This window comes from Platalea leucorodia, assembly GCF_965183815.1.
Source record: "Platalea leucorodia genome assembly, chromosome: 8".
NCBI classification, from domain to species: Eukaryota; Metazoa; Chordata; class Aves; order Pelecaniformes; family Threskiornithidae; genus Platalea; species Platalea leucorodia.
In genome coordinates, this window is record NC_138830.1 from 56,219,129 (window position 1) to 56,235,264 (window position 16,136).

The 16,136-nt window shown below is 68.1% G+C and overlaps 3 protein-coding genes across 5 annotated transcripts in view; 1 reads left to right on the plus strand and 2 right to left on the minus strand.

Annotated features, from left to right (window-relative positions):
• Positions 1-114: 114 nt before the first annotated feature.
• LOC309594400 (VPS9 domain-containing protein 1-like) lies at positions 115-8,055 on the minus strand (the record flags this gene model as incomplete). Of its 3 annotated transcripts, XM_082320134.1 has the most annotated exons (16): positions 116-1,270; positions 1,346-1,676; positions 3,385-3,489; positions 3,667-3,748; positions 3,833-4,026; positions 4,105-4,234; positions 4,416-4,900; positions 5,012-5,097; positions 5,338-5,425; positions 5,522-5,574; positions 5,863-5,925; positions 6,087-6,198; positions 6,324-6,486; positions 6,581-6,673; positions 6,811-6,883; positions 7,197-7,322. In XM_082320134.1, the coding sequence occupies 16 exons, from the start codon at positions 7,320-7,322 to the stop codon at positions 383-385; spliced, it is 3,072 nt and encodes a 1,023-aa protein (XP_082176260.1). In that variant the 3' UTR covers positions 116-382. The 3 variants fall into 3 exon arrangements, with proteins under 3 accessions (XP_082176259.1, XP_082176260.1, XP_082176261.1); XM_082320133.1 differs by having other exon boundaries at positions 115-1,270; positions 3,833-4,234; XM_082320135.1 differs by lacking the exon at positions 7,197-7,322 and adding an exon at positions 8,049-8,055 and having other exon boundaries at positions 3,833-4,234.
• ZNF276 (zinc finger protein 276) lies at positions 7,476-15,326 on the plus strand (the record flags this gene model as incomplete). The annotated part of the gene is made up of 11 exons (XM_082320142.1): positions 7,476-7,686; positions 9,257-9,566; positions 9,671-9,723; positions 10,300-10,791; positions 11,748-11,826; positions 13,006-13,086; positions 13,456-13,566; positions 13,644-13,719; positions 14,154-14,271; positions 14,508-14,607; positions 15,041-15,326. The coding sequence occupies 11 exons, from the start codon at positions 7,476-7,478 to the stop codon at positions 15,324-15,326; spliced, it is 1,917 nt and encodes a 638-aa protein (XP_082176268.1).
• Positions 15,327-15,912: 586 nt separating this feature from the next.
• FANCA (FA complementation group A) overlaps positions 15,913-16,136 on the minus strand; it is a gene marked incomplete at its 5' end in the record, with an annotated part of 37,236 nt that continues 37,012 nt past the window's right edge. Inside the window, one exon of the mRNA XM_082320132.1 lies at positions 15,913-16,032. Within this exon, the coding sequence (XP_082176258.1) occupies positions 15,922-16,032 (111 nt within the window). The 3' untranslated portion in view covers positions 15,913-15,921. The remainder of the gene's footprint in view (positions 16,033-16,136) is intronic.

Sequence of the window (16,136 nt, forward strand, 5' to 3'; positions counted from 1 at the left end):
GCCCCCCAAAACTGGCCTTAAACAGAGCCCGGCCCCGCTCTCCTGGGAGGCGAGAGCCGCTCCCGCGGGGTGACGCAGCATCGGACAGCGCCGCAGGCCGCATCCCTTCCCCAGGAACGGGCACGCTTGGGCCGCTGCCCCCGCGTGTCAGGGCAGGAGGAAACCACCACCACGCTGCCAGGCAGCCGCTCTTTACTGAGATGCACTGAGCCATTTACAGGGGGAGTGCCGGGGCTGGAGCAGGGGCCCGTCCTCCTGCCGCCCAGCCGGCTCCCGCCGCCCTGGGGATGAGGCAGAGCACGGCACAGGCACCGCGACCTCCCGGCGGGGCGAGTTCGGTGGCCATCCCCATCCGCTCCCGGCCACGCCACGGCTGGCGCGGCTAGGACCATGGGCCGGAGCTGTCGGCCAGCAGCATGTCCACCTCTGTCCGCCGCAGCCAGAGCCGCTGCTGCCTCTCGCTGCGCAGCTCCTGCCCGCGGTGGCGGGTACGGCAGGCCTGCCCGGCCGCGCAGGCGCCGGCGTGGAGCTGCTGGCAGGTGGTGCAGCAGTAGGAGGGCAGCGCGCCCCGCCGCAGGCAGGAGTGCAGCTGGTAGCAGGGCAGCTCGGGGGCTTCCTGCGCCAAATCCTGGGGCTCCCCCGGCACCTGGGGGCTTCTCCTCCCCGGGGCTAGGGCGGAGAGCGGGCTGCCGGCCCCGCCGAGCTCCTGCTCCAGGAAGAGGCGAAAGGAGGAGGTGTCCGGGTCTGGGTTGCCCGTGGAGGGCAGTGGCTCCTGCCCGCGCTCACCATCTCCGTTGCGGTCCCAGCCCCTCCCAGGCGTGTCCTGAGCGCCCCGCGGGCTGCCGGGGTCCCTCCACAGCACTGGGGGGGCTGCGTCCTCTCCCCCTGTGTCCTCGGGGCCGGCCGGCATCTCCCGGTAGAGATCCACGCTGTCGGTGCAGTCGGCGGCCGCCTCGCGCCGTGTCCCCAGCTGCTGCAGCATCTCCACGCAGGCCTCCACGTCCCCGGCCAGCCGGCGCGCCTCCAGCAGGTCCTCGGCGCGCAGCCGGCGCGGCCGCAGCCGCAACACCACCTCCGCCAGGATCTCACACTCCAGCCGGCAGGCGAAGAAGCCGCAGGCGATGGCAGCCAGCTCGGGCGCTGGGGGCGGCTGGGAGACGACCAGGCGATGTGGGTCGCGCCGTTCGTAGCCCAGCCGGCCGAAGCTCCGCAGCAGGTCGGCTTCGGGGAGCGCCGGGCGCAGCAAGTGCACGTACGCGCCGGAGAAGGTCTGCGAGGAGAGCGGAGGGCGGGTTGGAGGCGTCCTGCCGGCACCCCCGGCACCTCCCGGCCCGCGGGCCCTCACCTGGACGGTGCCGAACTCCTTGCGCCAGGGGAAGAGGTAGAGGTTGGCGGCTGCCAGCTCCAGCAGGCGGAAGGCTGCGGCCAGGCCCCGCAGCGCCGGCCCCGGGTCGGGGTGCCCCTGCAGCCCGCGGGCCAGCAGGGCAGGGGCGTCCTCCTGCAGGGCCCCCAGCAGCGCCGGCTCCGAGCGCAGCCGCTGCCGCAGCCTCTCCCCGAAGCAGGGGTCGGAGCAGGGCCCGGCGCGGCCCCGGTGGAACTCCCGCTCCAGGCAGCGCCGGTACTCCTGCCCGTACTCCTGCCCGTACTCCTGCCGCAGCGCCGAGCCCGCACACATCCTGGGGGTGCAGCAGCGTGAGCGCCCCACTCCCGGGGCCCCCCGGTCTCGATCCCCTCCGGCCATGGTCCCCCAGTCCCGGTTCCCCCCGGCCGTCATCCCCTGCTCCCCCGAGGCCGCCGGGCCCGGTGCCCCCCGGTCCCAGTTCCCCGCCCGGTCCCGACCCGAGATCCCCCCCCCGGCCGTGCTGTCCCGCTCCCCCGAGGCCCCCCGGTTCCTCCCAGCCGTGCTGTCCCGGTTCCCCCCAGTCCCGCGCTCCGCCGGTCCCGGTTCCCCCCCCCACCCCGGTCCCGGTTCCCCGGTTCCGCTCCCGTCCCCCCGCACCCGCCGGCCCCGCGCGGGTTCCCCTTCCGCTTCCCGCGCCACGCCCACCGCGGGGCAGTGACGTCGCAGAAAGGGGCGGTGCCCGTCGGCGGCCCCGCCCTTCCCGGCGGGGCGGGGCTGCCCCTGCGCCCACAGCGCCCCCTGCAGGACGGGAGGAGCAGCGGCGCCTCCCGGGTGAGAGGGGACCCCCGGGACCCCTCCCAGCCCCGGGACCCCCCAGCCCCGGGACCCCCCCAGCCCCGGGACCCCCCAGCCCCGGGACCCCTCCCAGCCCCGGGACCCCCCAGCCCCGGGCCGGGGAGCGGCACCTGCCCGCGGGGGGCGAGAAGAGGGTCCCCCGCCGCCGCCCGGTCACTGCAGGGACTCCACGTAGGACAGGGCGCTCTGCAGGGACGTCAGGCAGTAGCCCTCCTCCCCGATCAGGTACCTGCACCGCACACCGCCACCGCACCGTCACCACCGGGACACCGCCACGGCCACCGCACCGCCACCACCACCGCACCGTCACGGCTGGGACACTGTCATGGCTGGGACACTGCCACAGCCACCGCACTGCCACGGCCAGGACACCACCACGGCCACCACCGCGTCACCACTGGGACACCGCCAAGGCCACCGCACCGTCACGGCCAGGACATTGGCACCACAGCGTCACTGGTGGGATACCGGCACAGCCAGGACACCGCCATGGCCACTGCAGCATCACAGCCGGGACACCGCCACCGCACCATCATGGCTGGGACACCACCATGGCCAGGACACCGCCACGGCCACCGCACTGTCACAGCTGGGACGCTGTCATGGTCAGGACACTGCCACGGCCACTGCACCGTCACGGCCACCACACGGCCACAACCACCACCACACTGTCACCGCCGGGACACCGTCATGGCCAGGACACCACCATGGCCACTGCACCATCACGGCTGGGACACCACCACAGCCACCACACCGCCACGGCTGGGACACCACCACAGCCACCACACCGTCACGGCTGGGACACCGCCACGGCCACCACACCGTCACGGCCACCACACCACCACAGCTGGGACACCGCCACAGCCGGGACACCGCCACGGCCACCACACCGTCACGGCTGGGACACCGCCACAGCTGGGACACTGCCACGGCTGGGACACCGCCACGGCCGGGACACCGCCACGGCCACCACACCGTCACGGCTGGGACACCGCCACAGCTGGGACACTGCCACGGCTGGGACACCGCCACGGCTGGGACACCGCCACGGCTAGGACACCGTCACGGCCACCACACCGCCACGGCTGGGACACCGCCACGGCCACCCCACCACAGCCCTGTGCCCACAGGAGCCGCGGCTCCCTCCCCGCCGCCCTCCCCGCGCCTCCAGCCCCGGCAGCGCCTACCCCTCGTGGATGAACTCCTCCAGGGCCGTGCACTCGGAGAGCAGCTGGGGCAGCCCCGTCTGCAGCACCACGTAGGACAGGATGGGCAGCAGGTCGTCCGCCCCGCTGCCGCCAACAGGAACCGTCAGCCACGCCGGCAACAGCGACCGGTGGCCCCGACACCCCGCCGGCAACGGGAACCCCCAGCCCCGCCGCCCCCAGCCCCGCATCTGCGCCCCGAGCGCAGGAGGGGCGAGCACCGCGCTCCCCGTCACATCCCCCCGCCGCGTCCCCCGTACTCACATGGCGGCAGAGGCGGGGGTCCGGCCCTCCCGAGCACCGCAGTACTCCTCGGCGCACTCGCAGATGCCGCGCAGGGCTCGCACTACGGCACAGAGCGGGTGCTGAGGGTCACCCCGCCGCCCTTCCCGGCCCCCTGCCGCCAGCCCGGTGCCCCCCGGCCCCGCACCGATGCACTCCAGCTTCCTGCGGGGACAGGTCTCCAGCGGGATGAGGCGCAGGTCCTCGACGGCGGAGCCGTATGCGGGGCAGCCGGGGGCCGAGGGGAAGAGCCGGGATGACAGTCCCATGTCGGCGGGGCCGGCGTGCCGGTGCCGCTCCATGCTCCGGGCCAGGGCCGCCTCGCGGGGCCGGTGCACGCTCCTGCGGGCAGAGAGGCGAGGGGCTGCCGGGGAGGGGGCCGGGGGCGCCGCGGGGGGCCCGGCCCCGGGGCCGCGGTACCTGTAGAGGGCCAGCAGCGGCGCCCAGAGCGGGGGGAAGAAGGCCTCCTCCAGGCAGGCCAGGCACTGGTCCTTGCCGGCGGCGGTGTTCAGCCCCTCGAAGGCCAGCAGCGTCAGGGCCAGCAGCCTGTCTGGGAAGGGCCGAGTTACGCAGCACGCTCGGCGGGCGCCCCGAGTCCCCCCGTCCTCCCCACCCTGCACCCGAGTCCACCCCGGCTAAAACGGGGTGCAGGGGGCTCCCTCCTCCCCCAGAGAGCCCACGGCTGGGGAGAGCCCCCGCCCGGCCCCTCGCCGACAGCGGCTGTGCCTCACCAATGGCGTTGTGGATGTCCCGCACGATGCTCTTCAGCTGCTCCGGCAGTGCCGCCTCCTGCCCGGGGCCGGCCGGGGGCTCCCCGGGGGCCCAGCCCTCAGGCGACGCCAGGAACCGCTCCAGATCCTCGAAGGAGCTCTCCCGGGGGGTCTGGGGGGCTGCCGTCGGCCCCAGCCAGCCACCCTCTGCCCTTGGGATGCCGGGGCCGCCGTCGGCGAGGGGCGTGCTGGACAGGCTGTGCCGCAGCCCGGCCGGGCCGTGCTCGGGCACCGAGAACATGCAGTGGAGGCTGCGGGAGGCTCGGAGCCGGCGGCCCCCCGGCTCGGCGGGCAGCGAGCCCCCCGTGTCCAGCGAGAGGAAGGAGAGGCCGGTGGGGGAGGCGGGGGCGGCGTCGGCAGCGCTCTGGGTGACGGCGGGGTAGAGGCGGGCGTACACCGCGCACTGCAGCTGCCGCAGGAGCTGGGCGATGGGGTGCTCGGGGAAGCTGGAAGCAGAGGGAGAGGGTGGGCAGGGGGGCAAGGGGTGGGCAGGGGGCACGGGCAAGCGGCCACGGCCCCCTGGCTCCGAGCAGGGCCCTTCCCCGCCCCGGCGCTACCTGAGGAGGCAGGAGAAGAGCCCCGACACCAGGGAGAGGTCTGCCGGGCTCCGCTTCAGCCTGGCCTTCCACTGCCTCGGCCAGTCCTGGGGAGCGTCCGCGGCCAGTCAGCGGCGATGGCACGGCACCCTGCCCCGCGGCACGGCACCCTGCCCCGTGGCACAGCGTCCTGTCCCCACGGTGCCTGGGGACAGCACAGCACCCTGCCCCAGCAGCACCCAGGGGCGTCAAGGCCTCTTGCCCCACAGCACCCAAGGACAGCACTCATCCTGCACCCACGGCGCGGTGCTCTGGCCCCGCGGCAGCAGCCTCCGGCGCGTACTCACGTGGTCCTGCTCGTACTCGAGGATAGCGGCGTAGAGGGCTCTCTGCTCCTGCTCCTCGGGGGTGAGGGCCACGCTGCTGGAGAATCTCCTGGGGAGGCAACGGTCCCGGGTGAGGGCGCCTGGCAGGGTGGCCCCCGCCGTGACCGCCCTGCCGCGACGGCCCTGCCGCGACCGCCCCGCTCACCTGTTGGCCGCCTCCTGCAGCCGCAGCCGCCGCTCCTCCATCTTCCGCTGCAGCTGGGCCACGGCAGAGTTAAGGCTCCAGAGCCCCGGCACCACTGCGGCACCCAGCCAGCGCCGCTCGCCCACCGCCCCGGCACAACCCACTGCCCCGGCACAGTCATGGCAGCCTGGGGGCCGGGATCAGCCCTTCTCCCACCTCCATCCCCCCGATCAGCTGGCAGCAGGACAGGACTGGGACCCCAAAAGCCTGCATGGGAGGCGTGGGGCGAGGCGCAGGCTCTGCCGGAGCCCGGTGCGGCCACGGGGCCAGCCCTCAGAGCTCCCCACCGCCGGGAAGGATACCGTTTCCTCTCGGGCCTTGGCGATCACCAAGTTCTCCATCATCTGCCGCTGCAGGGACAGCGTCTGTGAAGCAGGTGGTGTGTTGGGGACGCCTGCCCGAAGCCCACGGCCAGCAGGCATGGAGCAGGGGGTCCCCCAGGCACCGCAGGGACCCTCTCCCCTCCCAGCCCACTGGACGGCAGCCCTCCCTCCCCAGCCTCCCGCCCCGGGGGTTCCCCACTTGCCAGGGAGGTCTTCTGCAGGGCCTGGCTGGGGTTCAGCCGCGCCACCCGTGCCTCGTAGGCAGCCTTCAGCTTCTGGTTCTGCAGAGACGCCTCCTCCAGCGGTGTCAGCTCCCTGCCAGGAACCAGCCCTCAGCACCCACCACAGGGCACAGTGCCACGACCCGGGACACCTTCCCTGCCGCAGGGACCCCGGCAGAGCCGGGCAGACGCCAGCCCCCCGTGTCTGAGCCCACGTACTTCCGCGCGCTGTGTGCCTCGGTGATCTGCAGCTTCTGGAAGATCTCCGGCGGCAGGAAGGGAGAGAGCTTCCCCCCCTCGTCCGAGAAGACCCGGCGGTGCCTGGGGAGGGGAGCAGGGCCCCCGCTCCGCTCCTGCGCAGCCGGTTTGGCCTGGGCTTTCCCTGGGGAGGGAAGGACAGGTCGGCTGCCCCGCTGCCACCAGCCTGGGCCCGGGGTGGGGACCCAGCGGGACCCCGCAACCCCTCGCTCGCTCACCCAGTGCCGCCGCAATGGACTTGACTCTCTCCAGGCACTGCTCTGCCAGCTTCAGCATCTTCGGGGTGTCGGGGCTGACCCCCTCGCTCCTGTCTGTGGGGAGGAACGGGGCGTGAGGCTCACCCGTGGGGCACCCCCCGCTCCCACCCTCCCCGCGGGCCTGGAGAAGGCGCCGGGGCGGGGAGCGGGCACGGGGGGCTGCGAGGCCCGGGCCGGGGGCCCTGCCCTACCTGTCCCTGCCGCCTCCTCCTGCAGGGCCTGGGCGATGAAGGCGATGCTCCTCAGGTACTCCACGTAGGCCTCCTGCCAGAGAGCGGCGGGCTGAGCCCCGGCCCGCCCCGGGACCCCCCGGTGTCCGGAGGGGGCGGCCCGCAGCCCCGGTGAGACCCCCGCCACCCCCCGGGCCCTGCCGGGGCGGGGGGGGGCCAGGCTGGGCCGGGGGGCGGGATCGGGCCCTTCCCCGGGGGGTGGCGGGGCGGGGGGCGTCTCCCAGGGCCTCGGTGGGACGCGGGCCCCCGCCGGTGCCGCCGCAGGGCCGGGGGGAGCCAAAGGGGAGGCCGGGCCCGGGGTGCGGGGGGAGGCCCGGGGGTCCCGTCCCGCCCCGCTCCGCGCTCACCCGCGGCCGCCCGGCGCTGTCCATCTCCAGGGCGCCGCTCGCCGCCCTCATGGCGGTCTGCAGGGCCCGGCCCGCCCCGGGTCCCCAGGGCCCCGCCGCGGGCCCGTCGCCGCCCGCCGCGGCCATGGCGGCGGCCGCCGCCCGGAACGGCGCGATCGGGCCCGCGGCGCCGGGGGAGCGCGGCGGGGGACGGACCGGCGGCGGGGTCCTCCGGCCGGCAGGGGGCGCTGCGGCGGGCGGGGCGGGGCGGGCCGGGCCGGGCCCGCGGCGGCGGCGGCGATGAAGCGCGATCGGCGCGGCCGGTTCCTGGCGGCCGCGGGCGGCCCCGGCGCGGCGGCCCCCGAGCCCCGGCGGCGGCCCGGCACGGCGGCCCGCGGGACCGAGGCGGCGGCGGAGGCGCGGCCCGAGCCCCCCGCGGGGTGGGCCCCGGCGTCCGCCGCCGCCGCCGCCTGGACGCGGCCCGCCGCCCTCGGCGGGGCCCCGGAGGCAGGTGAGGCCCGGGCGGGGCGGGCCCGGCCCCGGGGCGGGAGGGGAGCGGGGTCAGGGCTCGCAGCCGGCGCGGCGGCCCTGGGGCAGGGCGGGAGCAGCGTCCCGGGGCCGCTGCCGGCCGTTCCCGCCCCGGGGGCCCCGCACGGCCCGGGCCCGGCCGCAGGCAGCTCCCCGGGGGTCGGTCGCCCAGCGGGACGGGGCGAGGGTGGGGGCGTGGGTCCGGGAGGGAGGGAGGCCTCGCAGGGCCGAGCCCCCCCACCGCGAAGGGGTTCGCCCCCTTCCCGGGGCTCCCCGCCGCCCCTTCCCGGGGGATCTCCCCCATGGCGGGGCCCGGCTTTGCCCGTTTGTGCGGAGGGGCTTCACCTCTGAAGGGCTGAGGGTCCCGGTGCCGGTAAATAGCGAGGTAAAGAGGGGCTTCGGCAGCCCGCGGACGGGAGCTGAGCCTCCCCGCCATCCATGGATGCTCCGCCGTTGTCTGGCCCCGGTTTGGAGGCGGCCGATAGCCGACTGCTGCGTGGCTGGGAGCAGGAGATAAGTTTGATCATCAAACGGTTCCGAGTTGGGCGTCTAAAGACAAACCACCGACGGCGGAGGAAGAGCTCTGGGATGGCACCCGAGCTCGGCACCCGCCGTCCCTCCCGCCCTCCGAAACGCTTGCCCCCATGTGCGCTGCCCTTCCCCGCCTCCGTCCCCCCCGGGCTGGCCCCGGTGTGCAGAGGGACCCCGAATCCCTCTGAAGGCCGTTCCTGCGGTCTCGGCGATGGCTGGGGGCTGCAGGCAGGACCCTGCTCCCTCCTCGTCCCCGGCCGGAGGATTCAGGGCGCAGCCGTGTTGCATCAGGGCTCGGAAGAGGCCGCGTCGGGGAGTTTTCCCCGCGCTGGCAGGCGGTCGGGGCGCAGCGGAGGGATGGAGCCGCGCTCCGCAGAGCAGGGATGCCGCGGGACGGGAAGGGAGGCTGCCAGGGGGGAGAGCGGCGCGGTCGGTGAACCGGGAGCGGGAAGAGATGCTTTGCATCCTGCTCCGGTTCGGCCTCGCTCCCCGCTCCGGAGCTGCGGCGGCTCCCTGCCCCGCTCCGGGCTGCAGGGCGCCATCGGGGTGGCTGAGAAAGGGCGACTCTCGGAAGAGGCTGGGAGAGCTGGGGCAGCTCAGGCTCGCAGAGGCTGAGGGACGTGACCTCCGGCTATAAATACTTTGGAGATAAACGCTGGGGAGGGAGAAGAATTACTTAAGCCGACAGGCAGCGTTGGCAAAAGCACGGATGTGTGCGAGCGAGCCCCGAGGACGCTGCAGGAGGAGGAGGAGGTTCCTCCGCTGGGGCCAGAAAGGCTGATTCTAGGGCTAGGCGGTTGTGGTGCGGTGCCCCGACCTGCGGCGGGGATCACAGGGAAGGTCTCTCTCTTCCTGGCTGGCTTTTCTGTGCTTGTGCTGAAGCCAGGGCTTCGGAGGCAGCCTGCTGACTCGGATCAAGGGAAGGGGAACATCTTCCAGCACGCCGGTGCCTTCAGGCCGTAGCCGGCTGCCGCGCTCTCGCGGCCGGCACCCAGCGGCTGTGTTCAATCCTTCTCTGGCAGGAATCGGCAGAGCGCTGAGCACCGGGTATTGTCGCCTCTGCCATGGGAAGTTCTCCTCCAGGAGCCTGCGCAATGCTTTTGGGAAGGTGCCTGTGATGGGCGAGAACTCGGAAAAGCAGCGCCGCGTGGATCAGGTCTTCTTCACCGACTTCCAGCGGCTGGTCGGCGTGGCGGTGCGGCAGGACCCCGCGCTCCCCCAGTTCGTCTGCAAGAAATGCCACGCGCAGTTCTACAAATGCCGCAGCGTCCTCAGGACGTTTATCCAGAGGGTGAACGCGTCGCCCACGGGCCACGTAAAGTCGAAAGGAAAGTACGTTGTCTTTCTTTCTTCCCGGGAATTATCGAGAGTCATCAATTGATGCATGGTCCCTCCGTAACCCCCGAGACCCCACCGTGCTCTTCTGGCTTTTGCAGGAGCGGTGCAGCGCAGGCCCAGCCGGGCGCGGAAGGAGGTGCCTCCTGTCTGGGTGAGTGCCCGCTCCCGCAGCCGCTTTCCTTTTCTTTCTGTGATACCATCGAGGCAGGGCTGGGTTTTATGGGCGTTGAGGAACGACCACCCGGCAGGGCGGTTCCCGCGTCCCTCGGCACAGCCGTGCACCGGCTCTGGCCGGTTACGGTTCCCCCTCCTCCCTGCGCCGCGGGTTCCCGGCAGGATCCCCGCTGGCACCGGCCTCCCTGAGCTGAGCTGAACAGGCGCAGGCTCACGCTGGGGGTACGAAGAGCAGGCGGAGCGGGTTTGGGTGGCAGTGCCGGGCCTGTCCCAGCCGCCGTGGGGCAATCGGAAATACAGTTTCAACTGTAAAATACAATTTTGGCTGTAAAATCAATGCTCCTGGCGGCGGATGAGACTGCGCCCGCCCCAGCCCCTCTGGCTGCAGCGCCTTTAGGGTGTCTCCCAGCTGCCCTCTGACGCAGAAATCCGGCGCGGCCCTGGGGGGAGCGGGTCCGCAGCCCTGTCCCCCTCCGTCCCTCCCTGCGGCCGGCCGTGCCCCTCGCCGGCCCAGGGGCCTGACGGTGCGCGCGCTGCCTCTCCCCTCCGCCAGTCGACCTGATCACCTCCAGCCCCCAGTGCCTGCACGGCCTGGTGACGTGGACGCACGCGCACGCCGGGAGCTGCCCGTCGGCGCCCAGCCTGCAGAGCGTGCTCTCCTCCGAGTACTGCGGCATCATCCGCGCCGTCTGGGGCTGCGGGGACGGGCACGACTACGTCATGGATACGGATTCAGACTGTAGCACGGTGCTCGTCGACAACGCCTTGTCCGTCAAACGGGAGTGGAACAAGAGCACGGCGCAGCGCTTGACTGACAATGGGGCAGACAATGCCGAGGCTGTTTCTGCTCCCAAAGCCCAGCATGCTCCAGCAAGGACAACTCCTTGCCAGCAGCCCGCAAACAAAGGGACCACATCGGTGCCGCTGAACGTGGAGAACGAGCCGTCGCAGAACAGGGATTCATCTCACTCGCAACTGGACAGCACGGCCTCCTTACAGGAGAAAGCCCTGCCGCAGCCCTTGTCGCCACTGAGCAGTGCCGCAGGTAAGGGATTTGCCTTCCGATCGCCCTCCTCCAGGCCTCTGGGGAAGGGCAAAGAGCCCGAGCGCGGGCCCAGGGAGCGACGGTGGGGCCGGGCCCCCTCCTGGGAGGCTGCGGCTCCTCAGGGAGGACGCAGACCCCAGCTGGGGAGCGCAGGTTGCCCAGAAAATCGCCTCTGATCGGGGACGCTGAGCCTTGCGGAAGGGAAGGGGGAACACGGGTTCAGCCGACCACGTCACGCAAAAAGAGCCGGTCTCCTTGCCCCGTGCGCTGTTTCCCTCCCGATAGAGGGGCCGAGACCTGGCCGCTCCTTAGCAGGCTGCGCCCAGCTGGCGAGACCCTGCTGCCTTGCTCTTGCCGGGGGCCGTGTGCCCGTCGAGCGGTGCAGAACGGTCGCTGGTTCTCCAGCACCGCGTTTGCCAGGTGTTTCTTTCTGCTCAATCCAAACCCCGTCCGGGTGCCGGCAGAGAGGGGTTTCCGCAAAGGAAAGCTGCCGGGCGGGCTTGCTCGTGGGCCGAGTTAACATGGGTTTACTGCCGAACTCCCCCAAACGCCGCTTCCAGAAGAGAGGAATCAACACCGATTTTGAGTTACGGAAGTCAGGCTGTGTTTAGCTCTGATGGCCGTGGGAGATGTCCTCCGGAAAGAGGAACGGCAGCTGGGGCTCACCTGGTCTTTCAGTTACGGAGCAGGCGGCACGGGGGAAACCAAAAGCTGTTTGTGGGAGCTGCAGGGTAAAGGCTCTCCGTCCCTGGGGTGCAGGGAGAGCAATCTCTGAGCACACGAGACACGGAGTTTGGTGTAAATAATCATTAACTTGTCGTGGAGCGCGTGTTTTCATGCGATACGAGCCACCACGAGTGACCCCGGAGCGGTTGGTTCCTTCTCGGCAGCTGTCTCCACCGGCTTGTTTCTGCTGCTTTTCCTTGTAACGCACCGTGTTCTCCTTCATTCCCTAGGACAGTTGAGTGGGAAGCAGGTTCTGTCTGCAACGTCGGATGAGCGGGTAAAAGACGAGTTCAGTGACCTTTCTGAGGGGTGAGAGAAGAGTGGGTTTAAAATAGCCTAAATGTCTTCTTTGCGAGTATGAAATGACCCGCCTCGGAGAGCTCTTTCTCCACGAGCGACCCGGCCCTCGAGGCCCCTCGGAATCGGCGTCGGAGGCGCGGAGCGGTGGCTCTGCAGCGGCTGTGATGAAGCTCACACCGCTGACGCGCTGAACTCCCCTCCCCGCTGCCTCTGCTGCAGCGGGGGGCGGTTTGCACGGCGGCGCGGGCGCGTTTGCACGCGCGCGTGCTCTCTGTCGGCCGCTTCCAGCAAACCTGGTCCCGTTTCGTTCAAGGACCCTCTGCTCTGGGGAAGGAACCGCGCAGGGGGCGGTGGCGGAGCCGCTGCTCCAGCCCCTCGCCGGGGCAGGCTCCTGCCTCGCCCGGGAGCGATTCCCCTTCACGGCGGCTCCGGAAGAGCGGTCGGTGCGGGAACGCAGGCAAGGGGTGGCACGCGGAGAAATGGCCTCGTTCGCTCACAGGGAAAGCGATGAAGCGGGAGTGGGAGGGACATGGGCAGCTTAGCAGTCTTTATGATCAAAGATTCAGCTAAATCCTTCAAACGTAGGTATTTAAAGCGAGGCTTGTAAATAACCGATAATTGAGTCCAGTCATTCTGAGTGTAAAGTACCAAAATAGCCCAGTGCAGACTTATTTCAGTGTGTCAGCTAAATCTGTCAGCTGTCACATTAAAAGTGCCACAAGGATTTATTGCCTGTTTCCTGGCTTCAGAATTAATCGCTTCTTGTACGGCTTAGGACTTAAAAGGAGGAAAAAGAAAAACCCAAGCCTATGTGGCTGCTACGTGTGAGGAAATAGAGAATGACCTGCAGCTTAATTAGCCTGGGCCAGACAATTATATTGCATTCTTGCTCATCCCTCGACAACGAGTAGATCTTTTCCGTAACAGCCGGTATTTTGTCCTCCTGACACTGGTTCGGTTATTCTTACAGAGATCTAGTCCAAAAAGGGCCTGATTTTTGCTATTTGTTGTGTTCACTGGCGCTGTATTTGCTCGGGGAAATTACGGGGGAGGAGAACACGTGGAGCTTCGGCTGCCGTGCCGTGGGGGAGATGGTGCGCTGGGAACGAAGGCACATGTTGCTGCAGACGCTGGTGCTGAAGTGCCAGCCCGGTGCTGTGGCGGTAAAGGGCATCTTCTCTCTCTCAGGGACTTCTTGAGCGACGATGAAAATGAGAAGAGAAACGTGCAATCTTCAGATGACTCCTTCGAGCCGTACCCCGAAAAGAAGTAAGGGGCTTACTGCGTGGCTAGCAGAGCGCTCTGCGGATGAGCGGGTTGGCCGGGCTGGGCTCAGCCGGGCCAACACCATCGCTTTCCTTTACGGCCTCGGTTCTCTCCCCGTCCCTGCCCGGAGGCCGCGGCGCTGCCCCAGCACTCTGTTCCCTCAGCTCCCCATCGGGTTGAAGCCAGGCTGCGTCCCTCGCCCTCAGGCCCGGCACTAATTGCCGCGGCACACGTGTACCTGACGGTGCGCGTGCTCCTGCTTTGCCACGTCGAGCTGAGGCATCAGGCCGGGTGTAACGCTCGGGGATGATTAGGTGGGAGAACTAAAACCAACATCGAGTATTAAACCACTCTCCTTCTTCCTTCTTGGAGGGTTTCTAGCAAGAAAAGTGACAGCAAAGAAGCAAAGAAGGCAGAAGAGCCCAAAATAAGGAAGAAGCCGGGGCCTAAGCCAGGCTGGAAAAAAAAAATCAAATGTGAAAGGTAATAAGGAGCAGGCGGCGGGCGGGCAGCAGCCCCGCGCTCGGCACGCTGGCTGACGGCAGGCCTCTGCTTTGCAGGGAGGAGCTGCCTACCATTTACAAGTGTCCTTACCAGGGATGCACGGCCGTCTACAGAGGGGCGGATGGCATGAAGGTGAGTTCAGGGCTTGCTCCTGTCTCAGACCTGCGGCTTTGAGTGTTACAGAGCTGTTTCCATCTGAGGAGAGGAGCCGTGACAGATTTAATTCACTGCCTCGCTCCGCAGGAGGCAGCCAGCGACTAAATGAAGCAGTCAGAGACCTTTTTCTGTGCTCCCAAAAGCAACAGGAGCTGCTCTGGCTCTGCGTGCTCCTCCTGTTCTGGAAGGCTGCCGCTGGCTCGGCAGCGGCCCTTGGAACAAGCTCCGCTGTGTCCTGTTAAAGCCCCCGCTGCCAGGCATAGATTTGGATGCAAGTCTCTGTTTTTTCACCGTGAAGCGGCACTGATGCGCGAGCCTGCCAAGATGGGGGTCTCCTTTATTGGGGGAGCCACGTTTTTCACCGGGGAGAACACAGCCCAGCGGTTCGAAGCTCTGTCCTTTCTTTACAGAAACACATCAAGGAGCATCACGAAGAGGTGCGGGAGAGGCCCTGTCCTCATCCTGGCTGCAACAAGGTGTTCATGATTGACCGGTACCTGCAGCGCCACGTCAAGCTCATTCATACAGGTGCGTCCCAGCAGGCGACGGGCGTTAGGGACACCCGGCGATTCGTCACACGAGGCTCTGTGTGGGGTGTGGAATGGTCTGCCGTGCCTGTAACCCCCTGACAGGCCACCACGCGGGGGACGCGAGGCAGGGGGAGGAATTCAGACCCCCCCAGCAAGCGCGGGCAGCTGCGCGTATGCATTTCGCATGCTAAGGAATCGGCGGAATCGCTGACTCTCTCCCTTTTTCCATTGCAGAGGTACGTAATTATATCTGCGACGAATGCGGGCAGACCTTTAAGCAACGCAAACACCTCTCGGTCCACCAGATGCGGCACTCGGGAGCAAAGCCCCTCCAGTAAGTGCGCACCAGCCATCCGTGGGTAGCTAAGAGAAGGGATGGAAGGGGTAGCGACGTTCTGCTGAGCTCTCGCAGCCGCCGACCTTAGCAGAGTAATTCTGTGGTACAACCCCTGCGGGCAGCTGGCAGCGTCCTGGCTGAATCGCTTTAAATGTTCATCTGCAATGCGTGCCCCGGCTCCAGGGCTTCCCCTTGCTGAGCAAATCTTACACCTCCTGCTACTCCTGTTGCCCTTCAGAGTTCAGCAGCGATGAGCTGCAGGCCCGAGGAGGCGAATCGTGTTGCGTGGCCAGGGTGGTTGTAAGAGATGCTATGAGCAAGCAGCGCCGAGGCTGCAGTCATCTTCTCATGGGCTTATTCCGCGTGGCAAAGAGCAAACGCCCCAGCCGTGGCTTCAGGCTCGGTGCTAAGCCCCTGCTTTGCTTTGCAGGTGTGAAATCTGTGGTTTCCAGTGCAGACAGCGAGCGTCGCTCAAGTACCACATGACCAAACACAAAGCTGAGACGGAGCTGGAGTTTGCCTGCGACCAGTGTGGGAAGCGCTTCGAGAAGGCCCATAACCTTAACGTCCACATGTCCATGGTGCACCCTCTGACCCAGACTCAGGACAAAGCCAAGCCGCTGGAGCCAGAGCCCGTTCTCCTCCTAAATACTTCAGGGACTTCAGAAAGCCAGGCGGTAAAGCCAGAAGTGACTGCGCAGCAGGAGCCCACCTGAGGGGGACAGGGATGCTTTCCCAGTCCGGCCCCGTAGAAACCATACGGCAGAGTGGAGATTTTTAATCTACAGTTTAGTCTCCCAAAGAACTCAGTGGAATTAGCTTCAGCTTGCTCAGAAAAAGCTTGTTATCATGCTGTGATTCTCCATGCTCACGTCTGATTCAGCAGTGTTGTACTAAGAGTCTGTCTAATCCCAGGGGAATGGATGTTCGGCAGCACCCCTTCGTCGTCCCCCTTCTCCCCACGCGCACAGTCGTAGAAACAGAGCTGGCCACAACTGTTCCCTGCCTGCAGAAGCTGCTGCCTGTACAGAAGTGCCCTCCGGTGGCTGTAAGGGTACCTGGGACAGTGGAGCAACTTTAAGCAGACATTTTGTTTTGAAAAGAAAAAAAAATTATGATTCCCAAAGCAAGTCTAAACTGAAATTTGTAACCTACTTTTTATTGTAACAAGAGCTTCATGGTTATGCTTGTAATAAATTATTTACAAAGTAATTTGAAAGAAATGGCACTGGTGAGAAAGGTAGCACCTCGTCTGTCCCTTCGGCTGCAGCCAGGGTGCTCTGCTCCGCTTGCCGTGCCGCTGCCTGCCCGTCACTCAAACAGGGCCAGCTCTTCGTCCAGCTCCGCGGCCGCGGCAGGCCTCGAGACGTGCAGGAGGGTGGCTCCCAGCTCTGGGTCCAGCTCTTCGCACACGTCCAGTAGCTGGGGAGAGGGCGAGTAGCCAGCGTTAGACCTGCTCGCGCTTCCTCGCAGCGAGTTACAGCAAGGCCAGATCATCGCGCTGCTTCTCAGCAAAGCAGAGGTAG